General features: G+C 42.8%; 3 protein-coding genes across 5 annotated transcripts; 2 read left to right on the forward strand and 1 right to left on the reverse strand.

Moving 5' to 3' along the window:
- The first annotated feature begins 131 nt into the window (after window positions 1–131).
- dync2i1 (dynein 2 intermediate chain 1) lies at window positions 132–8,223 on the forward strand. Of its 2 annotated transcripts, XM_068581400.1 has the most exons (23): window positions 132–269; window positions 488–541; window positions 630–1,281; window positions 1,361–1,428; window positions 1,594–1,821; window positions 1,935–1,991; window positions 2,358–2,402; window positions 2,665–2,896; window positions 3,043–3,145; window positions 3,272–3,401; window positions 3,517–3,628; window positions 3,712–3,800; window positions 3,901–4,030; window positions 4,140–4,312; window positions 4,490–4,652; window positions 5,140–5,253; window positions 5,380–5,441; window positions 6,196–6,247; window positions 6,388–6,448; window positions 6,759–6,858; window positions 6,940–7,071; window positions 7,648–7,871; window positions 7,960–8,223. In XM_068581400.1, exons 1-23 carry the CDS (start codon window positions 255–257, stop codon window positions 8,129–8,131), a joined length of 3,168 nt encoding a protein of 1,055 aa, XP_068437501.1. In that variant the 5' UTR covers window positions 132–254; the 3' UTR covers window positions 8,132–8,223. The 2 variants fall into 2 exon arrangements, with proteins under 2 accessions (XP_068437501.1, XP_068437502.1); XM_068581401.1 differs by lacking the exon at window positions 1,935–1,991 and having other exon boundaries at window positions 134–269.
- A 708-nt stretch (window positions 8,224–8,931) lies between these two features.
- Window positions 8,932–15,725, forward strand: wdr97 (WD repeat domain 97). Of its 2 annotated transcripts, none has more exons than XM_068582381.1 (21): window positions 8,932–9,124; window positions 9,668–9,908; window positions 9,997–10,574; window positions 10,648–10,769; window positions 10,855–11,569; window positions 11,661–11,809; window positions 11,885–12,121; window positions 12,229–12,319; window positions 12,400–12,532; window positions 12,619–12,695; window positions 12,770–12,857; window positions 12,954–13,112; window positions 13,257–13,409; window positions 13,545–13,637; window positions 13,728–13,913; window positions 13,997–14,185; window positions 14,272–14,393; window positions 14,526–14,694; window positions 15,021–15,193; window positions 15,284–15,354; window positions 15,439–15,725. In XM_068582381.1, exons 2-21 carry the CDS (start codon window positions 9,765–9,767, stop codon window positions 15,660–15,662), a joined length of 3,873 nt encoding a protein of 1,290 aa, XP_068438482.1. In that variant the 5' UTR covers window positions 8,932–9,124; window positions 9,668–9,764; the 3' UTR covers window positions 15,663–15,725. The 2 variants fall into 2 exon arrangements, with proteins under 2 accessions (XP_068438482.1, XP_068438481.1); XM_068582380.1 differs by having other exon boundaries at window positions 9,689–9,908.
- si:ch73-174h16.4 (leucine-rich repeat-containing protein 14) lies at window positions 15,722–18,972 on the reverse strand. Its single transcript, XM_068582384.1, has 3 exons — window positions 18,348–18,972; window positions 17,417–18,256; window positions 15,722–16,941 (listed from the first exon to the last, which is right to left on the reverse strand). The coding sequence occupies exons 1-3, from the start codon at window positions 18,623–18,625 to the stop codon at window positions 16,374–16,376; spliced, it is 1,686 nt and encodes a 561-aa protein (XP_068438485.1). The 5' UTR covers window positions 18,626–18,972; the 3' UTR covers window positions 15,722–16,373.
- Window positions 18,973–26,309: the final 7,337 nt, after the last annotated feature.

Genomic DNA, 26,309 nt, shown 5'->3' on the forward strand with positions numbered 1-26,309 from the left:
TCATTATAATCAGTTATACGACATCGTTTCAATATATTTTGAGTAAATTAGATAAAGTAATTGCTGTTTATTCTTGGGATCTCTCTGCTGTTGATTACAAAGCCTGTTGTCAAGCTAAAGTGACGCGAACTCCTTGGTTTCGACTAACTGCGCGTGCGCACAAAAGATTTTCCATCATGGCGGCGTCATTATCAAAATATGAGTTGATTTTTGGTGTTTGAAAGACTTAACAAACAAAAAGCACAGATGAGAACATGCACAGCGACAAGGTATGTGCTTTATCTATAAATTTCCCGTATGCAGTCTCAAGCAAAGTACATGTGTTGTTGTCAGGAGAATAATGTGTCCGCTGTTGTTGTGAACACACGTTGAACGTCGCCTCGCTTGTAAACATGGCTTTGGTTTGATATTGTAAGAATACATTTGTGTTGTTTATGAATGAACGTTTACATTTTCATCGAGTGATCACCGAAAATTATGTATTTAGAAATTAACCAAGGAAGACACATGGAGACCAGCTGACCTCAGAAGACACATCAGGGTAAGTTTTGTCGAGTTGAGGACAGTGGATTTATATCAGTAGACAAAATTAAATCCAAGTACAACTTGTTGTTGTTTTTTTTCTGGAGGAGGGACATGCTGATGACAATGTCAGGAGGAGAGATGACAGTCAGAGAAAGCACCGTGGTGGGGAATCCGTAGAGAGACGCCACAGGGACCCAGAGAAGGAGTCTCGACGAGAGAGAGACAAGCCCAGGGAGATTACAAGGGAAAGAAGAGATGAAGAAGAAAAAGACCGAAATTCAGATCGACGAAAAGAGGGCTCACGGGATAGGAGAGACGACAAGGAAAAGGATAGAAGGGATGACAGGGAGAAGAGAAGGGAAAGAGACAAGTTGGTGGATGGGAAGAGGCACAATGATGATTACCAGAGGCGAGACAGAGAGGACAGGCATGAAAGGGAGAAGGACAAGGAAAGACACCGAAATAAGGAGAGAGAGAGGGAAAGGGATAAAGAGGGACGTGGTGAGGAGGACAGGGACAAAAGAAGGGAAGAGAGAGAAAAGGAAAGGCGGAGAGAAGAGCGGGACAGAGAGAGAGAGAGACGGAGACTCGAGGAAAGTGGAGAAAATGATCGGATGGAAAAGCACGAACGAGAAAAGAGAGATCGGCATCGAGAGAGAGAGCGACACAAAGAGGAACACGAAGACAAGAGGAGCGACAAAGAAAGACGAGAGAGACATGGAGACAGAAAGCCTTTGGATGGGAAGGACGAAAGAGGTGAGGCCACAGACATGTGTACACTCAACATAACATATTCACCGGATCATACTTTCCATGCATGTGTTTCTGATTTCAGAGCACAAAGAAGAACAGAGAAGACGTAAAGAGGAGAGAGAAAAGAGACACAGAGAGAGAGGATATCATGTAAGTGTGTAAAGATATACTGGCTGTTTATCACTATTTTGCACTCCGACTAAATTCAATAACATTCTGACGATGTCCCGCAACTCTAGAGCATTTCACTTGTGACTTGTGTGGGTTATAGTGGCTCAAATTGTTTCACTGGTGTGGATTTTTGCTGCTCTACAGGATGAAAAGCGGACGCATGACAGTGAATCCAGGGAGCATCGAGACTTGAAGGGTTCAGCTGAAGAGGTCAGGCGTCATCGTGGCGACAGAGAGCCAGCAGAGCGGAACAAACACAAAGAGAGGAGGCAAAGGGAGGAGGAGGAACCAGAGAGAAATCCTCCCAGAGACAGGACCAGCTCCAAGAACCATGCATCTGATAAAAGTCTCAAGCGTGAGACTAAAACTGAGGTGTGTGTGTGCCCGTAAGAAGCCTGTATTCTGTAACCTGTGGATCCTTTTATTTTCTCCTTATGGTTTCTTAATGGGTCATTTTGCCTCCATGTGTCATATTTGTGATCCAGGAGGTATCTGAGATCCAGACAACTAATATGAACAATGTAGGAGACACAGCAGAGCCCGTAAGATCCTCGGTTATTTCACCTTTCTGAGGACTTTTTTTGTTTTTGTTTGGTGATATGTTCTTCTTATTCTTACCAATAACTGGCTGAAAACAAATTTGCTTGATCTCACAACTACATTTCTGGTGCTTCTTGCTTGAAAACATTCCATCCTTCAGCCCCTGCTGCTGCTGCTTTTATGAAATTTTGAGCTGAGACCAAACAAAGTTTGTGTTCGCTGTGTAAGCCGTACTACATACTGTCTGTATCACATGCACCGCACTCTCGTTCCTCTACAGCACTTTCCGCTTCTGTTTCACTAGACCGCTGCGTCATCCCACAGAGTTTCTGCACACTTATTTAAGTCTTCTATTTTTCCCACGTCAGGAGGCTGCCAATGATGAAGATTTGGGCTATGAAGATGACTTTGAGGTAATAAAGCTCTGATAATAAAAAGGCTGCATACGGTAGAACCACATTCGGTTGTTTTTTTTCATTTTTCATCATGTTCATTTACTTATGTTTGTGTTATTTTTGCATGCTGTAATCCATTTACGTTTAAAGAAAGTGGTGAGTATTCCAAGCTTTTAGGAGTGCATCCATTTTCATTCTTATAAGACGTTTGTGATCACAGCGACTCGGTTGTTTCTTTTTTTTTGTGCGAGTAAAACCAATGGCATTTCTCTGTTAAAAGGAATATGAAGAGGACTTTGAGGAGATGGATGAGAGCGCAAATGAAGGCGAGGACCAGAGCGAGCCGCAGCATCCAGAGGTGGGAGAAGAGAGGGAGGAGCTTTCAGCACAAAGGAGAAAGGAAATTGAAGCAATTCAGAGAGCCATGGATGAAGAGAACCAGAGAGTCGGAACAGCTCAGTCCAGACCAATCTCGAGCAGAGAGGAGGAAGAAACGCCAAAATGGTCCAGAGGTACAGTTCTGTCTTCTTGCTGTGTTATTGTATCTCACAGTTTACCCAGATGTGTTTCTTTGAGTCTGATCAGAAGACATATTTCGTCTGCATATTTTGCGTAGCATTATAGGTGATGTGAGGCATCTCTGCTGCTCTTTTAACAGGATCAGAAAAGAATCAGAGTAGAGACTCCCAACGCGGGAAGTTTATCGACTTTGTAGCCGCAAAGCAGCGTGAAGTCAGCAAGAAAGTTTCCACGAAACAGAAGTAAGTTAACTTGCAAAAAACGTATAATCATGTTAAACGGTTTGTCTATGGATCCTGAGCAAGGATTTCTCAAGCACAGTGTGTTTGTGTAATCTTTAATTGTACCTCCGGCGTGTATTTTCTCAGGAAACGCAGTACGGAACTTCTTCGCTTGATTGATCTGGACTTCTCAATGACGGTCTCTCTTTTGGATCTGCCACCAGTGAATGAATATGAAATGTATATCAGAGCCTTTGGAACTGAAAACACTAAGCAGGTTACTGTTGGCTCTTTCTTACTTGAAACAGATACCAAATTATAAAAAGGAAAAGGAAATTGTGTCATACAAAATTGTGCTAGTCTCTGTTTAAATATAACTCCTCCCTTGCCAGGCGTACGTTCAGTGTAATGAGGATAATGCAGATAGAGACATCCAGACAGAGGAGATAGAGGTGTGTGAGAAGTGGACGCAGCATCCACCAGAGCACAACGGAGCCTGTGGGGGTGAGGAAACGCTTGTTAAAACCATTTTCTCTAATGGCCTCAGTGTTAGATGTAGAGTTCAATAGCTGTGTTTTATTTTACAGATCCAAACCTTTCCCATGAAGCACGAAACCAAAGTGAAATGAACTTTGATTCGCAGCGTCTGACAGCGTTCCTGCGCTCAGCCTCTCAGGTGGTCTCTTCACTCACACACGGTTTTAATAATGATAACACTTTTTGACATTTTTTTGGGTCCAAAACTAACGTCTGTTGTCTTCTGTGACTGAATCAAGGTCATGGTCGTCCTGTTGGAGGAAGATCGAGCTGAGAGGAAATCTCCGAGGAAGCCGAGGTCTCAAACAGACGCGCTGTCCTTCAGTGACGGAAGTTTAAAGCTCAACACTCATTTGTCATTTCTTTATGGTGCGCACCACAACCAGAGATATTCATTTTTATAATTGCACTGGAATTACACATCTCAGGTAGCTCTTCCCACGGATTGCACCATTTCTGATTCATTCGTCCATTGTAGGTCGCCGCATCAGCCTGGTGCACTTCTCTCAGGGCCAGAGGCACACCATGATGTCAGTCCACAGCCCGACCACGAGGCCCAGCGTTGTGCGTCTCGACAGCTGCACCATCATCTGCATCTGGAACATATGGGAGCCGTCCAGACCTCAAAAAGTCCTCGTCTACGAATCTGAGGTGACATTTTCAGTTCCCTTTTTTCTTTTGTAGCAAAGGGAGTTGTTGTGTACAATCATCATAAATAGTTAGATTTTTCCCACATTTCAGTGACTTAGAAACTTCACAGGAGCAAGACGAGTATCAATTAGCTCAGATTTAACAATTTCAGTAACCTCTCAATGTTCCCGGCTGCAGGTGCAGTGCTGTTGCTTCAGCCCTGGGAAGGCCGTTCTGGTGTTTGCAGGCACATCAGTGGGCTCTGTGGTGCTGTGGGACCTGAGGGAGCCCGCTAGTGACCATCACCGCTTGAAGATAGGGGAGGAGGAATGGACTTTCCGGCAGCCTACTTTCTCCACCGGTACGGTAGAGATGAGAAATACATTCTTTCTTCATGGACATGATGCCGTCAGGGACATTCTTCTCTTTCTACCGTGTTTGAAAGTGAGATTTCTGGAACAATAGCACCGGGAATTTTCCAGCCAGTTTTTTTCTTGTTAAGCCTGTGGATATATATGTCATCAGTCATGCTTATTTACTGTGCTTATTTCCGCAACCCTGCACCAAGCATTCTTCTGAGCTTTTTTTGTCCGCCTTTATTTCGAGAATATCAAGCCCCTTGATCTTTTACTCAGCCATCTTGTTGATGTGTATTTCTCTCTTTGCAAGGAGATGTCTGTCAGCAGGCAATAATCAGCCGGCATCCTTAACGTACGCGTACACGGTGCACCAGGACTACCTCTGCCCTTTTCGTCACTTCAAGTTCAGAGGCTTTTTTTCTTTTTATCGAACAACACTTCCTTCAGTGGTCGCTCACAGCCTCTCTTCTGATCGCCTTGTCAACACAGATGCAGTGATGGCCGGCTCGAGCCATTTTTCATCCGTGACATCTGTAGAAGTCGTTCCGTCCACGGCCCCAGGGGGGCTGAGGCCAGAGGTCCCTCTGTTGGCATCCGAGGAAGGTATGGAACGCTATAGGGACAGTTAACACATCAAAGATCTTGTGTATCGTTTCATGAATACGCCATGTGTTTCTGTCATTCACAGCCGGCTTTTAGGTAACGTGTTGTTGTTGTTTTTTAATCCAGAGTCGTCAGGATTGTCATTCCAGCTGGCTTCTCTGGATGAGATGGGGCTTTTGAATTTCTGGGTAAGCTGGGTAACAAAGTAGATGCTTTGTTTGTTTTCTTCACGCCCCGAGGCTTTCAAAATGAGATGCTCTCCTCGCCACGGGGGAGTTGAAGGGGGGTGCAAGGAGGGAGAGATGTGAGGACGAATATACTGGTGAGGTGTAAAGGACAGGAGGTTAGTTATTATGGTTATGTCCCGCTCAGCAACAGGGTTCAGTAGTTGCAGCTAATGGAAACAATTAAGGAAACTGTTCATTCCTGAATGCCGTGGCTAAAATAAGACTAAACACACACACACACACACACACACACACACACACACACCATATGTTTAGATTCAGTGTGACATTTCCTGTGGATATTATTATCATTTTAATAAATAACCATAAATGAAATTCATTCATTGATAGTTCTGTACATTCATGAGCACGTTGCAAACCAAGATTGCAAATAAATACGGTGTCATATACTTTTGATGGAGCCAGGTTGGGAACAAAGACAGGCTTAAAAAAAAGTGAGTTGACTTCATGGCAACATTATCCTTTCATTATCCCATTCACATCCTCAAAATTAGGAGAACTGTAATTCCAAGACTTTTAAGCATGATTCTAGCCTAAATGGGCGGAAACAAAGAGAAATAGCAGCAGTGTCAAAAATCCATTCAGTTCAATTCAATCCAATAGAAACTGTCTGTGCTGAAAGCTTGTGCTCAGGGCATAAACAGCAGAGTCACGCCTCGATGGACTCGCATGATCTCCTCTCTGTGTCCTTTAGGTGGTAGTGCAACTCCCAAAAGCCAACGAGGCCGGCTCTCCAACTGATCTGGGTAAGGCCCGGCCCGTTTTAGAGCGCTCCCTCTTTTTCCACGAACATTCTCGTCTTTCTCACACATGCTGGCACGAGCTTCAGCCTCTCTCTCTCTCCCTCTCTCTCCCTCTCTCTCTCTCTTGATGTTTTCCCATGCAGGGCTCAGGCCTGGCGGCAAAGTAAAGTTACTTCACAGCTCCCACCTCCTCACTGCTGAGAGGTGAGATTGATAAACAGCTTGCGATGACCATCCATCAATGCCGGCCACCGGGCTCAAAATAGCCCACAATGTCTTCGCCCAGGGGAACACAGCTGCTCCGTCGTGGTCATACGATCTTGTTAGTTGTGTACTGTGGGGCTGGTGTTTTTGGTCCCCTGGACATTAGGCTATGTGTGTATGTGCATGGTGAATATGATGAAGTGTTGCGTGCCACTGTTGCACAGATTGTTTTCGGCTGGGAATGTGGTAACCTTTGACCTCTGGTTTGGCGTTTGTTTTTTCCTCCTCTCTTGGCCTGTCTGGCTCTCAGGGTATCACTACGAGATGCAGCAAAAACAGGGCCGTCGCAGACGCTTCTTTTGAAATTCCTTCCGACCGACTCCAATCATTTCTTTATCGGCACTAATGTGGTGAGCGTCATCTTTTCTGCCATTGTTTAATGTCCTTACTGTGTCATTTTGTGACGATGCGTTAATACATTTTCTTTCTAGGGTCTGGTCAATCATGAGACGAGTCACGGTTTAAAGGCTCCACCAAAGTTTTACAGATTTCAGGAAGCCGGAGTTCGACCCGTTGATGTCACCGCTATCCACTTTTCTCCATTCAGGCCACACTTCTTCTTGGTGAGAATGAGGATTATTCAACCCCCCAAATTAGAAGTTTTTATAATTTTTAAGGACAGGAGCAGTGGCCTGCAAAGACTGAATGCTTTGCATAACAGCTTGAAAACCATTCTCATATTTCAGGGTGCATTTTTAATGGCGGTATCATTAATCGACATTATATTGACGTTGCAATATGGCCAATAGCAATGTTCAAATCACAGTAGGCGAAACGTGTGTGTGTGTGTGTCAAAATACCAATTTAAATTAGATGTTTTGCCAACATATGATATTCTACAGTTTGGTATTTTTTTGCATTATGTTGAATGATCATAACATAGCTAATATATCCCAAATCCTATCGCAATTGGAATACAATTTTTTTTTAAACGCATTTTTTTCAGAATCTTTCAACTAAGTATGTTCCATTCCAGAGATCGGATGTTGAGCTAACTTTATTGACATCGCGGAAAATCCTTTACAAAGAGATCATAATCTATCGGAAACATGTTAAACGACACAAAGTTACATGAGCGTAAAAGGTAAGCTAAGACAATAAAATACTCCATTATATATCATTGCCTGTCCGTATTCCAGGTGGCTTGTGGGGACGGCAGCATCAGGCTGCATGAGGTCAGCCGTGAGCGTCCTGTGGCAGAGTGGAAGAGCGGTACAGCCGAGGAGCCGGTGGTCTCGCTGCAGTGGACCCAAACCAGGCCGACGGTCTTCTGTGTGCTCGACGCCGCCTCTACCCTCCACATCTGGGACCTGCTGCAAAATGACGCGGAGCCCGTGGTCACCGAAAGGATGGACTCGGACAGGTAACGGCAGCCAGACACGAGGGTTTGGTTTCTGAGTATTATATCTGCGATATCGATACGTGACGCCCGTCTTCTGCTCTCCTCTCAGGGTGACGGCCATGGCTGTGTTCGGAGACTCGGGACAGCAAAACGCATATTCAGGAGTAGCACTCGCACACGAGTCGGGGAAGGTAGAAATGCAATATTTCACGAGGCCTTTTACTGTTCCCGTTGCTGCAGAAGAGGAGAAGTTGGAGAGTATGGCGACTGAGGCCTTCTGAAACATCTGGTCGGGCAGCGTTTGGACTGATTTGTTCATTCAAGGGATGAACTGATTGTTAATACTATTGAAGAGAATGAAGATCAATTTGTAGTTCCGTTTTTGGTAAATTCATTTTGTACGATTTGTGTAATATTTAAATTAGTTGTGTTTTTCCACCTGGCTGAGCAGAATGTGGCTGAATACCAAAGGTCCTCTACAAGGGGCACAATAACATTTCATATCCTCAATAATCACAAGAAACATATGATGTACATCTTGATGTCCTTTTTTCTACTGTTTATATTATCAACTTTGATCTGTATATAATAAACTGACTATATCTACAGTTGAGTTATTTTATTCTTTGGAAAAGGTTCTTTTAGGTGTGAAATGTTTTCATTATTTGGAATTGTATAACCGTTGATATATATTCAGCAAACAGTTCAGTTATATATTGTCTTATATATTGTGTTTTTTTCCCAACATGAGGGTCAACATGAAGGGTCACATATCTTAAAAACTTCAACAAAAGAACAATTTATTTCACCTGAAAAAGTCTCTCGTTTGGAGAGTGGATACATAGATTAGTGATGAAATAATAAAACATTAAATCATTTATTCTAAAAATAGTCAAAATGTAATATGTTGGTCTGAAGAATATAATCTGATAGACTATCTTGTCTATCAGAATTGTTCTATTCATTTCATTGAGAAAAGTTTTTTGGCGAAACCATTTGAAGTTGAAGTTTTGCGACCTGCTGCCATGGATGTAGCCAAGCGACCGGTTGCCTGGCAACAAAGACACAGCCCATTGACACCGGGAGAGCAAACTATGAGTTCAAGTGATGTGTTTATTGTTTTTAGTTCAATTAAATGTTTGTTGTGTGAAGTACAAACCTGTACCTGAAGTAAAACATCTTGACTACATCCCTGCTAAACTTACTTTACCAAGTTTAAGGGGATCTTCACTTTAAGACCTAAAAACAAAGTGATTGAAGAAGAATTACTTAAGGTGAGTTGTGTGTTTTATTTGTCTTTTTCCCACATTTTAACTCACTTTAGCTTACAAGACAAAATGCATATGTGGAAGAAGACATAAAAACACTCTGTTGCAAGATTTTTAAATGTATTATAGTGTTAAGTGTTTGCATACAAATATACATAAAGTTCCAAAAGTAAAAGTATACTCATTATGCAGATTGACACATTTCATAATGATATATAATATCTATTACTTTGTATTATTCAATTACAATTATTGCTGCATTAATGTGAAAGCAAAATGTGTTAAAAAATAGAAATATCCACCTCTGAAATGTAGTGGAGAAATAGTATAAAGAAATATGCAAGAGAAGTACTCAAATAACAGTACTTAAGTGAAAGTACCATTTGTTTTCCCCAAACTTTTTTGACAACTAGTGACATGTTTGGGTGTTGAAGTAGAATATAACGGATTCATAATAATAATTTTAAAAAAACTAACTGTGTACAAGATTTGAATACACATATGTGTATTATTACCATGATCTTAATACTTCATTTTGAAATATCCCAGCCATTGTGTGTTTTTCTACAGGGCCATGCAAAAGTAAATGTGACCACAACAAAAGCTCAGCGGCTGCAGCAGAAGTCCAGTGTAGAAAGTGGCATAAATGGCGGACCCAGGAGAGGAGACGAGAACAACAACGGTACTCTTCCCCGGTTCCACCCCGAGGCTGTCGTCTCAAGAGACTGTGCCATCCGATGGGGATCCACAGAATTGCTTCAAGCAGGATGTGAAGCCCGCGACAGGCAAGGTAGACCATGTCAACATGACGCATGCTGGCTTGGTGCAACCCCAGACATCTTAAACACCTGCTATCGCTTCTCTTTGTCTAACTCCAGGTGAAACGCCCTAAAAGCCCGCAGCACGTGCTCAATCATGGTCTCCACCGCCTGCAGCATTTCTCCTGTGACAGCCCCGTGCGATGCATGATGTACTCTGAAGACACGGCAGAGTTCGTCAGCCTCCATTCAGACGACTCGGTCGGCCTCTACGAAGCTGATGGCCACAGGCGGACTCCCCCCGCGCGCCTCCCTTTCATGGGCCTGTCCGCCACAAGGATCCCAGGCCGTCTGGTGGGTTGGGGCCCGGGGCCTGTCTTCACATTTCTGGACGGTGAGTTGTGGCCGCTGGTTGCTGCTCCCGACGCCCTGGACGTACGCGCGTGTCAGGCCGCGGAGCACTCCACGGAGCTGGTGACTGCAGGTGCGGGGAACGTGTGTTTGTGGTCGGCGATGCTCATGATGTGTAAGGTGAAGATACAGAAGGGGATGCAGCGCAGCACTTTCACCCAGATGGCACTAGCTCCCCCGCGATCCGACAGGCCCCACAGAGCCTTCGTCGTGTGCAGGCGGGTCGTGACGGTGGTCGACCTCGACGCCAGGAAGGTCGTGGAGCGCAAGAGGGATCTCTGCTCGTGGTGCGTATTGGCGCGTGTGTGGCGATTCTCATTGGATTTGAAAAAAGAAAGACGAACAAGTTGTGTTTTTCAGCGACATCACTGCGATGGTGTTCTGCTCTCAACTGGACTGTTTGATCATTGCATCTCAAGACCTCGCCATTAGATTATGGGATCCAGATTGGAAGATTCGCGTCGCTTTTCTCGGTCATACAGGTAAAGTCATAACGTCCATCCATGTTCTTTTTGTCCATCTTCATGACGAGAGAAAATGTTGACATGTTCTGTTTCCTTTGTGTAGGTGTGGTGAGCTCCCTGTTCTACAGCTCCGCGTTGAGCATGCTGTTATCAGCCTCCGCGGATTGTACGATTCGTTGCTGGAACGTGGATAACGCTGAGGTGGTCGAGTGTGTCCACACGGAGCAGAACACTCCTGTGTTGTGCCTAGGTGGCACCAAAAAAGGAGATACCTTCTTCTCCTTCTCTCACAAGGGAGTTGAGCTCTGGACCAGCAGAACCTTGTACTCGCTCCACTGCAAACGGGATGGAGGAGCCCCACTGAGACAAATCCGAGCCTCCCTCTTCCCTGCTCCTTACCCCTCCCGAGTCCTCTGTCTGAGCGGGGACAGTGACATCACGCTTGTGGCTGCAGAAACAGGAGCGGTGTTGACTTCTTTCAAGGCAAAGCAGAGGATTATATGTGCTGACTACTGCCTGCAGAAAGAGATTCTGGTGGCTCTGACTGACACAGGTGCGGTGCTCCAAGCCAACACACTCACTAATCCGATCACTTTCATGCAAGAGTGGGAGGGGATAGGCCAGGGGCCCTGGACGCCTATGGACAATGTGACTGAGAAAGACGCCCAGAATCTGCCGATCCCCGGCTCGGCTTGCTGCCTCACACTCTACAGTCATGTGGTTAATGCGCAGGAAACTTTAGCGGCGTGGAGGCGTTTGCAGGAGAAGAGAGGATGCTGTCAGAGGAATAAAGCCGCTCTCGATGATGCCAAGAATAAGTAGGCATTTTGTCTGCTTTTAAATATAATTTATGTAAATATACGAAAGGCAAAATGACTTTATTTCAGTCAATTTGATTGTACTTGACAGGTTTTTGATCTTTCTGGGCCAAAGTGGAGGCTGTCTGAGTGTTCTGAAAATCGATAACGGGAAGGTCTTGTCCAGGATGCCGGCACACAACGGCCAGAGAGTGACCGCAATGCAGGTGTATCCTGAGAACTATTGCGTCCTCTCCACAGGTATCTCCTCATGTACCTTCATTGCCTTTGTAAGCTCGTCACAGATGACTTAACAACTTTACCTCAATCCGTAAGGCGAGGACATGACAGTGGTGGTGTGGAAAGTAAACCCCTACGTGCCGGACTGTCTCAGGCAACAGCTGAGCCTGCACTGTGGCTATCCTCAAGTCTACCTGGCGGCGCTGGGGCCCCAGTTGGCCCTGACTGTTCAAGAGCCCAACACCGGCACCTACAACCTGATGCACTTTAACTTCCTCAACCACAGCCAGACCGATTGCCCCCCCAATGAAGGCCATTCAGATCAATTCACAGGTCACATAAACACTTTGGTTTGAGTCCCTATACTGCATGGATTATCTGTTATGGGCGGGGTTGTATTGTTCGTATGTGTGTGAATGACTTGGTGTTTGCTCTTGCAGGACTGTGTGTGAGTCCTATTCTGGATGTTTTTGTCTCCAGCAGTCTAGATGGGACGGTGTGTATTTGGAATGAGAAGAATCACCTCATCAGGTAGGAGCTCATTACCTGCCACTGGATTATTGCAGTGTTTCAGTCAGGTCTGTCTATTTATGTGTCTGTGACACCTCCAGGACGCTGCAGCTGAATGCAGTGCCCGAGTGTTTGGCTTACACTGGGTTTGGAGGGGAACTGTTTCTTGGCATTAAAGGAGATCTCTACAGGATGAATTGTGAAGAGTTTCTGCCAGACAACTATCAGGAAATGGTAACCAGTTTGTTTGCTGATGGATGTGTGAGGAGTTTGGACATTTTTCCAAAGCTACAAATCATAAACCCATTTTATTTTCACAGCTACTTTATACTTACTATGTCAAGCCCCTTCCTGACATGCCTATCATTAAGACAAAAGAAAAGTTTGTCGAAGAAAAGTAAGATGTATTCATACTATATATTGAAAATAATCCAAAAATAATGCCTTGTTAAGCAATATTTTTGCAAACAGGAATACAAACATGGACGAAGATGAGGAAGAGCCATTGCCTGCAAACGCCAGAAATGTGTTATTGACCGAAGACTTGATGAGACAGAAGGTGTGTGGGAGTTGATCTTAAGAAAACGCCTGTCAGTGGCACACTGAGAAATGTGTTCAAATACATGGAATATCTTTTCCATCTGTCTTGTTCTAGGCGTACGTCAGCTCAGTGGCCTCGAGCATGGACCTAGCGGCACTCCGACAGGGCTCAATAAAATGCCAAAAACCGAAGCCGCCCAGCACGAAGGAAACCAAGAAAGAGGCTTTTGATTGCTATATGAAGATCATTTATGGGTTGCGCCCTATTATTAAGGTTTCTTCATCTTCCTCTTTTTTTTTTGCTTACTTTTCAAGAATGCACAGACTTTCATAAATCAGCCATTTGATTGGCATATTTTACACATTTTCACAATGCAGACATAGACATATCCTTAATATGGTTATGCTGTGTTAACAGATTGATTTGGACGATTTATTTGACCAAGATGACTTTGAGATAGGCTCATTTAAACCTCAACCGTACCATTCTACCTTCAAGAAAGAGATCCGCCCTGAACCTGACGGAAAGCTTCCTGTGAACGTGAAGGAACAGAAGGGAAAGAACGTTGAGGTTGATAAACAAAACCTTGTTCTCAATCATTCTTGGCTTTTCTTTGCAGAAATGTACTGAAGTCACAGCTTTATTCAAGTTATTATATGCCGTTATAAATCAGTCAGAGGTTTTCATCTGTTTCTCTAACTGCAGGAGGAAAGGGCTTCAGCAGAAAGGACTCCGATTAAAGTCAAGCCCGGGGCTGTTATACCCAAGAAACCCATCATGGAGAAGAAGTATGAAGAGGTGAGAGCATTTATTGAGTTTCCTTGGCAGACGACAATAGAACGCACAAAACAGCAGCAGTTGAGTGTGAATCTCTGTGTGTATCCGCAGCCTCCAGAGAAAAAATCGACGACAGAGCATCCCAAACCCACAACTACTCCTCCACCTCTTCCTCGTCGTCCTCCTCCTCATCCAAAGACCCCACCACCACCGCGGGAAGCCAGCCATGAGGTGCCGACGTTCCTCAAACAGTTTGTAGATGCAAGCTGGTTTAAAGACCTGTATCCTGATACAAAGGTAATCAATGCCAAGCATATATACATCTGCCATGAGCCATACAATGATATCATGCACAATGGTAAGTGTGTGTTTGTGTGCAGTGTATCCCAAGCACCCTTTCTCCGGAGGACTTCTCCTTGCAGCTGCTGGGGGGTCCGGACACTTCCAGCGTTCCGATGGACATCATCAGTGCACTGCAGGACCTGCACGGCCAGGAACTCTTAGAGACTACAGACGAGCTTTACCAAAGGCTCATCGACCTGGTGGCTTCATTCGCGAGACCTTACTTGGTACTGTATATCCAGGATTGAGATTGACACAGTGCATTTTAAGAAGTACGTGTGCGTTATTGTTTTTTCCTGTGTGTGTGTTTCAGTCCAATGCGGAGTGGGCCACACTAGTTGAAATATTGAAGCTGCTGGTGCGTCTCAAGCCGGTCGGCTATGAGCTGATGAAAACGCTTCTCGCACTTTTAGCGTTTAAAAAACTGGGTCTCCGGTGAGTCCGTCAATGTTAGCATAACAACCAATGACAATACAGGCAGCGCAATGGACGTGAAGCCGCTATATTCAATCATTTGAGTGCGTGAAGTGAGCAAAAGTTTGACTTCTTGTGTGCTCCCGTCAATAGAGAAACAGTGATGCGCATACTGACCAAGTTGTCCGTCAATGGGGCTGAGCAGTGGTTGTGGCCGGAGCTGGAGAGCTGGGAGTCGGAGCTGCAGGGCCAGTCTGACATCTGGGCCGGCCTCCACGACAGAGCCGACGCTTGGCTGGAGTTATGGAGTGACAAATACAAAGTAACACAGACACGTTTCGCTTAAATTGTAAATCTTGTTTTAAATCCGGAAGAAAAAGCAACATCTTTCATATTTGTTATCGCCTTCCCTTGGAGTATTTTTAAGTGCGGCAAAAAGGTCAGAACAGGTGTTTGAAAACCGAGAGGCTCTTTCACTCTTTGAATCAGCCCGCCGCTGCTTCTCCTGTCCTTTACTGTGACCTTAGCTCCTCTAAGTAAGGAATGCACGAGAGCATGATGACTGGCACGGCCGGTGGCGTCGTGGCTGGTTTCGCCTTGCTGCTGCAAGTGATTAACTGCTTCCCCTCGCTTTTTCCATGCCACCAGGAACACAACAGGTATCTCTACCTCCGGAGCACAGCCAAGTGGAAGCCGACAACCGTCAACGTGGTGGACGTGCTGAATTATTTCTGCTCTACCCAGGAGGGGGAGTACAGACAGGCTCAATGTGTTCCACCTGCTAGAACCAAAGACACCGTTCTTTTGTCCAAATTTGACCGGTATGTCAAAGTCATACAGTATATGCTCGTTTCCTCTGCAAAAAGTAGTCTCCAAGTTTGTGTTTTGTATTGTTTTGTCTATTTCTGTAGTAGTTCGAAACCAATCCTTCGTCTCGGAGAGACTTACACCTCGGCCAGGGTATGGATATGGAGGCCGCCGGGTAAGAGTTCTCTCTACTTTAGCAAAGACGTGTGATTATAGAAAAGAAATGGTTTATAACGTTTGATGTATTCTTGTCCTACAGGTATAATTCTGCCTCCCATGAGAAACCGTCCCTTCCTCATGCACTGTTCTCGTTTCATCACCTTTCCGTTAATGCGGGTCTCTCTTTCTCCCTTTCACGTCTTCACGGAGGAGGACTGGGTGAGGGTATTACCAACTTACCGCTACTTCATTCAACAGCAGTCGTGCGTAGAGTACTACAGACGACGCCTCATGGTCCGAGGCACTCACATTAACACCAGTTGAACCATATAAATACATTAAAGTATGTTCAATATCTTTCCCAATTAAATAACTCTTGAAACTTTGCTTTATGACTGATTTATTCTGGAACAAAAGGGAAAATGTATTCATGCGGTACAATGTATGATACATGTATTTCTGGATAAATCATGATTCTTGACTTTTGACCTGAGGGAAATAAAGCATAATAATCTTGTATATTTTACAAGATTGTACAAGAAATACAATATGCCGAATATGTAAATTAGAAAAGCACAAAGAGTGAGAACGTCACTCAAATAATTGCTCAGTATTAAAAAAAAAAAAGTAAAATAAGCTAAAATATTTTTGCAGTTGCATTCATTTCCTATCAAGGGACGTCTATGCAAATATTTAGCAAACATATAAACTAAAGCCACTGTCAAACGTAGGTTTAGTAGCTGCACAGTATGCAAATATTATCTGCATATATACTGAATATGAATGAATGCCTCGTATGAATTAAGTACAAGTGACAGTGTTAATTCCAACTATCCTGTTAACCTGAATCTAAAGCAAATTTGGGGCCAAAACAATTTATAAAGTCAACACGTGTAAAGTAGTTCAGCAACATTTATTTGAAGCATATGGCGTAAAGGTGTAATATTAATAGTAAAAACATCTTGTTCTTGAATCCTCAGACACCTTATCTCACCACAATAAACTGTATCTCACTTGCTTCCTTTCATCTCTGCTCTAGTCCATTAAGTCTTTATCATAATTGAGCAGGTCGCATGTCAGAAAGAGGTCAGAACGCCCGCTCTCCAGCCGCACCCTGTTGAGCTGACTGCTGGTAATGTTGATGTCCGTGGCTTCATCGAGCGGCCAGTCTAAGAGCTGGGCACTGGAGGGCAGGTCGGGAAGGCCCGGCTGGTAGTCCTCCAGGGGGTTGGGGTACAGTAACTGACGGAGAGAGGGCATCCTCACGGCCATCCTCACTAGATCCATGAGGCCAGCGATGGAGAGAGGGTTCAGGGCCAAGGCCAAGCTCTTGAGGGCCCTGCAGCTTCCCAGTGAGGGCAGCAAGAGTCCCATCAGGCCATCAGTGAGGCCACAGCCGCTTAAAGTGAGGTGCTGCAGGCCATTGGAAGCCTGGGAGAGGAGGCGGCGAATAGAGGTCAGGGTGTTTTCATCCAGACGGTTCTCACTGAGATCCAGCTGCTGCAGTGTGGAAGCATGATGGCTGCAGGACAGATAGGCGAGGTCAGCTGGGCTCAGGCTCAAATATGGCAGCTCCAGTTTCTCTAAAGGCTGAGGCAGGGAGCTGGAACAAAAAGTACATTTAAATATTTATCATTAAACTCAAATATTGGCTTAATTGTTTGTTTTGTGTGTTTATTCTCATTAATCCAACTACCACTGCTATTTTGTACAGATTTGCTATATATTAAAGATTAAAATAGGTCTTTTTTTTTTTTAAAAGCTACTTATTATTTCATTGTGGATTAATATGGTGATCAGTTTCTCAATCAACTGATAAATCCTTCAAAAATAAATGAATACTGCCTATAAAATAGAAGGAAATGGTAAAAATTCTAACTCAACATTGTCTAAAACCAAAATGTAGTTACTTAAAATGTCTTGTTTTGTTGCACAGCCATCTTAAATATTAAATTTGTTTGAGCTCCAAAAGAGCTTGGTACGTCTCCTTTCCATAACCTGCTTTTAAAGTTGGACTCGGCACTGTGTATAGGGGCAAAGTTACAGGACAGTGTGCATGGTGGGGTATCAGTACATACCTAAGCAGCACACGAAGTTGCCCAGGCAAGCGCAGTGCCGTGAGGCTGAGGCGTCGCAGTTCATGTAGCTGTGTCAGACCCTGAGACAAGTCCATCAGGGCCTCTTCCTGGCCAGGGTGGTCTCTGCGAAAATCCAAGTTACAGTAGTGCAGTCGGAGAGAGTTCAGCGCAGGGAAGGTGGAGAGCAGAGGCAGCAGCTCAGCCAAGCCTGCCACCCCGAGGCTGCTGTAGCGAACGTCAATGCCCAGAAGACCCTGGCGGGGCAGGAGGCCCAGCAGGGTCTTGATTCTAGTCACTGAAATCTCTTCCACACGTAGGTATCTGCACTGAAGCTTGAGGGGTCCCACTGTGCTAAGAGCCCCGCGAAAACGCTCCCAAGAGCGAGCATTTACAAAAAGATCCGCTCTCACATGCAGCAACACATCACCGTTTACATCTTGTTCTTCGGCCTCCTTTCTACTGCCTCCTAACCCTGCGATCTCTTTTTTCCTCTCCACCTCCATCCTCCTTCTGACGCCTGTAATCAGCTCCTCTTCACTCAGAGTCCCACATGATCCCATCTGCTCTCTGTCATTTTCCCCCAGCTCCATATTATCTGGGCTCGCGACGTTGCAATGCGTTTCCTTTCCCCTCTTACAACTTCCCCTCTCTCTTTTCCCATCCTTTTCTCTCTCCAGAGCCGAGAGCCTTTTCCTCTCCCGCTGTGCGCTCTGAGCTCGAGCTCTGGCCTGAACAACCATGGTGCAGAGCGCGACAGTCAGAGACCAGCCTCCCATGGGGTCTCCCATCCCTCCTTCATCTCCTTGCAGTCCACAGAGATCCAGTACTTGCAAGGAACACCTGGGAAACAGGGATGGATGTTAGCTGTCTCTCAAAGATCAAACTTCTTAGGCCAAACACTGCAGCTAGAACAATAAACCAGCTATCTTACCTTTGGTCTGACATCCCTCTGACAACTGCGAGTAACAGGGCCTGGATACAGAGTCGATTTGGCCCCTTTTGGCCTTGCTTCCTGCGTCTGCCGACCCGCAATGTGCGTTCAGGCCACCTTTGCACCAGTTCGCCCACAGCCAGCGGTCTGCAGTCGGTGAAAGAGGCCTCCAGCAGCGGTCTGTACAGCTCCCTGGGCACCCACCTCAGCCAGCAGGGTGACGAGCTGTGGTCCCTCACCACCTCCACGGCGCAAAGGCTCACCAAGGAAAGCACCATCTCATCACAGAGGAGCGTGAGCTTTGAGCATAAAACAAATAAATGAGATATATATATATATATTTAAATAGCAGCCGAAACGATGCTGCGTCTTGTTCCGCTGCAAAGGAAGTGGACTTCACGAGTCTGAGAGCTATCGTTTGCTAACAGCAACTTTATGGCAGTAATTTGAGGCGGTCTTGTAAAGCCTCAAAAGAGTATTTATAACATCATCCGATATCTACTTGGATTATTAACAGCAATAAACTAGAAAACATGTCGGTGGTGAAATATTAAACCCTGGAACACAACGTTAGCTCACTGGATAAAAATGACTGCTTTAGGAAGCTGCTGCTGAAGCGCGAGGATTGTTTACACTCCTCCTGACGCACGCTAGTGACGTAAGCACGCACGGGGGAGGCGTGACTGTAGAAATCACACCATAGCTTGGATATTGAGCTCTTTTATCTTATTTATAAAATACGATAACATAAGTCTTTATTGGTCCAGCAGTGGGGAAATTACATGATTACAGCAGCATTGCACAAAATATACACAGTAAATAAAAATCAAAAACAGTCATACAAACAGTAAGAAAAAGAACAACAGCAGCAATATGAAATTAAATATACAGATGCGTTATTGATTGCACCCTTTTATTCTATTTTTGGAGTTATTTTCGATAAAAAACTTTATTCAGTAGATGCACTGCCTCCTCTTACTGCTTTGGTAATAATCTGCCTATTGAGATTTGTATACTATATCCCTCCAAAAGACAGATCAATCTATATAAGGAAATGAACCTATGATATGCATTTGACTGATTTACACATGGGGTTCAACTTTGCTATCAGACATGTTGACGAAGTGCTGTCTTTGGTGCCAAGTTTAGCCCCTGAACTCATAACCTTCAGTCGGTGCCAGCATGGATACAGTATGCTTTGACTTCTGAATTAGTCCTTTGTATCCTGCCGAAAAATGTTTTCAAAATCTTTACTAAAATAAAAGACTCTATATTAAAGTTTAAAAATACTTCCCTTTAATTTAAAGTCAAGCATTTAAAATCTTAAGAACATATACAGATAAGTCAGTTATCGTCTGAGTGCATATGGCAGTAAGGGGGTGTTACGCTATTACATATTACAAATTATATTTGTAATAATAATTTAATATTGGATTAATATCAACGATTATGTCATGTAGAAGTGGCATTTTAATGGCGATGGTCATCAAAGATGTATATTTAGCAGTTTGTCTCTTTTGTTTATATTGTCTTCCTCCTGAGCGTGAAGCACCCAGTACTCAAGCACCCAAGTACCCAAATACTCAAGGGAGTACACCTCTGCGGTTGGAGTTTGCACCTTGTTTGATCACATTTTTTTTAATATTTGTATTTTATTTTTCAAATGGATTTGAATTTCTTTTTAATTTTATTTTGAAAATTGCAATTGTGAAAGCTCTACTACAGCATTTTACTTAGTGGCCAGATTTAGAGTGCACGCAGTTTATCTCTTTTGGTTAATCCGTCTTCTCATATAACCGACTCAAGCAACTAATAAAAGATGTTTTTTTTTTAAAGTAAAGATAAATGCTCTCAAAGGGGGGTTATATGCTGAACGTGACGCGGTCCTCAGACAGGACGCCAGGTCCTGAACCTAAAACTTCCTGGTGAAGCACTTGCACTAAACACGCACCAGGCTAGACACTTTTTTTTTTTCAAACCTTCACTTGAGGAGAGCATAATTGTCATAATGTGACTGGAAAAGGTTAGAACATTTTGAGATAAAGTTGATATTATAATTCACTATTTCACCACTAGGTGGCTGGAGACAGTGCGTTTGGCTCAAGGGGAATGGAGACGCAGCAGCCAAAGAAAAAATGTGATTGTGTGAAATTGTGTTATTTGTTAATTATCGATTCTAAGTGATTACGCTGGTGAAACAAGCTATAAAAGTTAAGTCTGCAGAAGCGCTCTGAGGAGCAATATAAAAGAAGCCTACATTGAATCATCACGAGATGGCGCTAGAGGTTCATGCAAGCTGGCTTTGCTCTGTCTTACAACAAAACCTTCCCACACCTTACATTCTCATTCTTGCACAGGTTTATTTATCCGTGATTGAAAATGTTAACGAGCTTTGTGTGACTCATGAGTAAGTTAACTGTTCCTCTATATTGTGAGCTGTCACTAAAAGTCTCATTAATCAAATTCCGAGCAGCTAAAACTGACTATATTTCATCCTTGCTCATACCTGACCTAAAAAGACTATTTTTGTTTGGGACTGTTGGGGCTAATTATGCACGGGATGATTTGCTACTCACTCAGGATTTGGATTTATTTCTTAGCTGTAATTGATGCTTTGTTTGTGAACGTAATCACTTTTTTTTATTTAGAGAGGCTGAAGGACTAATTTCACAGAGGGCACAGGTAAACACTGCTAGTAATGGGCTAAATACACACGCGCGCGTGCCTGCACGCGCATTTACTCATTTTTTTTAATGTTGCTGCATTCCCTTCAGATGACCTGCAGGGATCTTTGTCCATCTCATTACTTCTGCCTTTGATATGAAGCAATGAAATGTAAGCAGAAGATTTCTGTACTTTGGTTTTCTCTCATGATTTCTCTTGATCCTCGTACCACCATGGTGTTACTTATCTAGTGTTTTTTTTTCCTCCAAATTTAGAGTCAAATTCCAGACTGACTGATATTGACATGTCTGTCCTGAAATATTATACAGGCATTTTTTTTAATGTGTCACAATCATGAACTGTTCTCGGATATTTTCTTCTCTGCCCCTCACTAGTAGTAGTCTATGGTGTTGACAGCTACCATTAAGTGCTGCAGGAGTGCTCAGCTTGTATGTTTGCACAGTTTCCTTGTTTCAAGTCAATTGTTTTTTAGTGTTTTTATATAGATTTTTGATTAGATGTCTGAAATAAGGTATCTGCTTAACACAAGCCTAAGAGATTTGTTGTTTGTTTACTACAAAATAAAAATAAAAATGTACTATGAAATACATCAGTAAATATCTTACTTGTACATTTTGAAGCTTTTAGGTGTCTTTTAAAAAGAGGTTGCTAACAAGTGGCTGAATGTAACTGAATGTAACTTTTTCTTTACACTGGTCATCGACACTTCAAAAATATAAAATAAAAAATAAAAGTACCCAATCAAAGTGATTGAGCGTAAGTAGCATGTGGTTAACAACTTTTGTTGCTGTTGCAATATTTCAAAAAACAACGTGAAAATCTCATTTACATTTTGTTGAGGGAACCAGAGCGTATACTCATTTCCAGTTTGACCTCCAAAACTAATCCTCCCGGCAGCACAATATTACGCTAACAGACTTTGCTAATGCGTTAATGCTAATGAGCTAAACAGACTTCTTACACAGCTAAACATTATTTCACCAGCATGTTTGCATTGTTGTTGTTAGCAAGCTGATGTTAGCATTCACAGAGCTGCTAGCATGGCTGTAGACTTTTAAAGTCTTGCTTTGGTACTTTTTGAAAAATCCGTGTGCACATGTATGAAATAACTTCAATGGGCCTTTATTTCACATTCACTTGATACGGTCACGCGGTCACAGTAAACACACGCTTAACGTTGCAAAGTCAAATGAAAGCTAGGCTTAGGCAACAAAACCCCTTAGTAAAGTTTCGGCAAAACAACGAGTTTTATGGTTGCTTTCCCACTTCATATGGGGCCGATCTGTCAGAATTAAGCACATTTTTAACTGAGTACAAACTGATTTGCTGTACTGGTGAAATAAACACCATATGCTCAACAGACTGGCAGAGCTGAAGCCTCAGGCACTTGCACAACAAAACAAGGAAGAGAGAAAACGCCTTTGTTTGTTCTTGTGATGTTTTACATGGTTTTACTTTGGGGGAAAACATACCAGTCTTGCCAACAAAGCCTCTAAGAAATCTGTAAATAAGATTGGAGCTTCCTAAAACATTCAGATACATAGGTATTGTATCTCAAGCTGCACACAATGAGTCCATCTGTAGCATTAACTGACTCAAACCGCTAATTGATCTATATGAAGAAATATGACGACAACCTTTTGCTTTGTTGCCTCTTCTCATAAATCGTCAAATCCTTCCCGGTCTTCTGTTTAGCTGGCTCAAGATATGCTGATCCTCGTCAAATTTAATTTAGCACACAATTCTTCCGACAGTCTTGTGAGCCTCAAATAACAATATCCATACTTGGGGATCCAAAACAGTTTCTTCCTGATTCTCCTTTTTCAACCAGCCAGAATGAGAATGATTCATTCCTATTAATACTGCTCAGAGATAATTGCAGTGCCTGGGCCTGCTGATTAATTCGCAGAAGAAGAAAAAAAATCAGAGATGTGTTGGCCAGTCAACACTCACCATTTTCCTCCTGTCATGTAAGTGTCAGTTTCAGCTGGTCCTTTTATACATTTTGCAGTTTATTTTGCATTCCAGAAGGATGCTTCATCACTGAACCATGACCTCCCCAGCTCCCAATATTTCCATTACATATGCACCCAGTAAGCTCAGCATGCTTGTGTCAGATAGTGAGTCAGACAATATGTAATCTTTAGCATCAGGCTCACAATACTCAATGTCTTATATACATATATTACATTGCAATGTTCGGTTTTTCAGCAGTAGACCAACTGCAGTGCACTATAGCTCTCCACTTCCTTTTATTTTTAGGTTTTATCTGTGTCATATTGCATCTGTAAGTATTATCTTGTGGACCAAAATATATATGTTATATTGTCGTTTGTTCACCACAGATATTTTCTGCAATGATCCAAAATTCAATGAAAAATTCCCTTGGCTATTTGTTGTTGGAACCAGGGCAATGCTAATTACCTGGTTGGCCAACTAAAACATATCCCTGCGGCAATCCTTTACAATAAATCACAACTCATTATCACACCTAAACATCTACTAATGGGCTTCTGGCTTCCAAGTTGCATTGATTTGTTCATAACGGTAAAGAGAAGGAAGAAAGGAGGAAACAAGAGAACTGAAAACCTTCACAACAAAGGACAAAAGTATTTTCCTTAAAGATAATAGTTTCTCAATAAAAACAAATATTTTTAAACCATACTAGTAAAGAAGAAAACATCAGTATGTATTCAAAAATACATTACATGTTTAATATATCAGGAAGTATTGTCTGCAAATTCTCTCTCTAGAACATATTCCCTTCCCTTGCAAATGAAAGGATATTTGACGCCAATTAGCCGTTATCTGGCAACGTGTGTGACTGGATGAAGTTAACGGGGCAATATTTCTTTGGATGTGGTGGGGTTAACAACTGAGGACTTGGCAGAAAACCGGGCAAAACAATCTGGCAGAGTTTCAACAATCAAAATAATTTGATTCATGTGTCTTTAACTTTGAGGAAAAAGGAAAACTGCTATCCTGTGGTTTTCTGTTCTCAGCCAGTTGAACATCTTAACAGGCTCAAAATAGTGTTTGTTTCCTTTTTCTTTTTCTTTGCAAAGCTAAAAACTTGTACAACTGATTGATGTATATTTGAATATCCATTGTGTTTATGTCCTACTAGGACAAAATCTTATCGTATAGAGTGAATGATTTGTCAACCCTATGTTAGTGCTGTCCATGTGTTTCATCTCGGTAAGCGGTGCACTTGAAATGAGCCAGTAACAAAAGTGATATATTGACTTTGACAAGTTAAAAGCAACTCCTCCTGTCGGAGGACATCAAGGGCGCTCAGGAGAGGAAGCACTGTCCCCGCCATAATTGTTCCAGGAAAGTCCTTGAACCCGGCCCCATGAACTTCACACAAAAAGAGAACCTTTTGAACTCTCTGGTCGAGTAGAGTGCATCGCCCAAATCATCCAAACCAGTGGAGCAAAGACACATCCAATGGCGCGGAGACATTTTGACATGTCGAAACTGTGGTCTGGGTGAGGAGCAAGTCTACAGCCACACTTTCTCTAAACAGAAGTCGGTTAATATCAAGTCATAGCAATAAAAACATTGTGAATCATACATTTTTCTTGTATTGAATAAGGTAATGGGGGTCCACCCACAAAACTGACATATAGAATATGTCAGTGTAAAGAAGCAAGTCAAATGTATACACATGTACATATTTGGGGTGCTGAATATAGGCTGGCGTCTCCAGTACGAGTCTATATATAAATAAATACTAATAAAGCATTAAAAACCAGAGGCACAAAATGCTACATTATAAGAAGACATTATGATTGAGCTCTTCTGAGACCTTGATGAAAGCTGTTTCAAATCCAAGTTCCAGCAATGCCAAAAATACATTTACACTCAGTTTTCAGTTGTGATCTTCTGATCTTTTTAGTTCAATGAGAATCATTAACTTTAGATAATTGTGTTTCAAGGCTGTGAAAAAACAAACAACATGTGCGCAGCAACGTTTGAGACATCTTTTCTTTTGGTGGTTGCAATTAAAATTAGTGCACTTAAAAATATCTGTCTTATCATTATTATCATCATCATCATCATCATCATCATCAATGTCAGAATATACATTATTTTGTCAAGGAGAAGAATGTACTTAGCGACTCAGAGAAGGAGACAGAGAACATGAATGGACCAATAATTAACCCTCTCTCTTTTCCTCTCTCTCTCTCTCTCTCTCGCTCTCTCTCTCTCTCTCTCTCTCTCTCTCTCTCTCTCTCTTTCTCTCTCTTTCTCTCTCTCTCGCTGTCTCTCTCTTTCAGACGAGACAAAACCAGCATCCTCACCCTGCAGCCTGAGTCTCAACTACCTGGGTTTTGCAAGACTTCCCCTCTTACATAAAAATATAAAATAAAAAAACAGATAATTGATAAGAGCAGCTCCTTGTCATAAAATCCTGATCCCTACCAGAGGGCCAGCGTAGATATCTCCGACAAGCTTGAAAAGGAAGTGATGAACGGAAGGGTATGTTGTTGCTTGCAATCTGCAACCTCACCACTAGATGCCACTAAATATCACTTTGTGTCTTCACGCAAGAGAACTTTAGCCTTTTTACTTCACAAGTTTAAGGATCTGTTTTTATAGTCGTTTGAATATTGGAAATTGTGGCATTATGAATATCATTATGTCATTGAAGCTGACTTTGAAGTCACCTTTCTTCAAAACTGTACAGTAAAATCTCAAGGCCATACACATGTGCATTGCAGTGGTCATTTTGAACAAGCCTGCGTTGTAATTTTACTTTTCAAGTTTAAGGATCTGTTTTTATAGTCGTTTGAATATTGGAAATTGTGGCATTATGAATATCATTATGTCATTGAAGCTGACTTTGAAGTCACTTTTCTCCAAAACTGTACAGTAAAATCTCATGGCCATACACAAGTACATTGCATGGGTCATCATAAACAAGGCTGCTTTGTAATTTCAATTTACAAGTTTAATGATCTATGTTTATAGTCCTTTGAATATTGGAAATGGAAATAGTGAAGTTATGAATATCATTATTACATGTAAGCTGACTTTGAAGTCACTTTTCTCCAAAACTGTACAGTAAAATCTCATGGCCATGGACATGTGCATTTCAGAGGTCACCGTGAACAAGGCTGCTTTGTAATTTAACTTTACAAATTTAAGGATCTGTTTTTATAGCTGTTTGAATATTGGGATATTGGGAAATATCTAAGTCACCGTAGACCACCATCCTCTAACACCAGGAATGTCGGATGAGGGCTCTCTTGACCGCAGTGTTGCAGCACT

The sequence above is a fragment of the Clinocottus analis genome, unplaced genomic scaffold, assembly GCF_023055335.1.
Source record: "Clinocottus analis isolate CAN_PGR_092001 unplaced genomic scaffold, fCliAna1.0.p SCAF_18, whole genome shotgun sequence".
Taxonomy (NCBI): Eukaryota; Metazoa; Chordata; class Actinopteri; order Perciformes; family Cottidae; genus Clinocottus; species Clinocottus analis.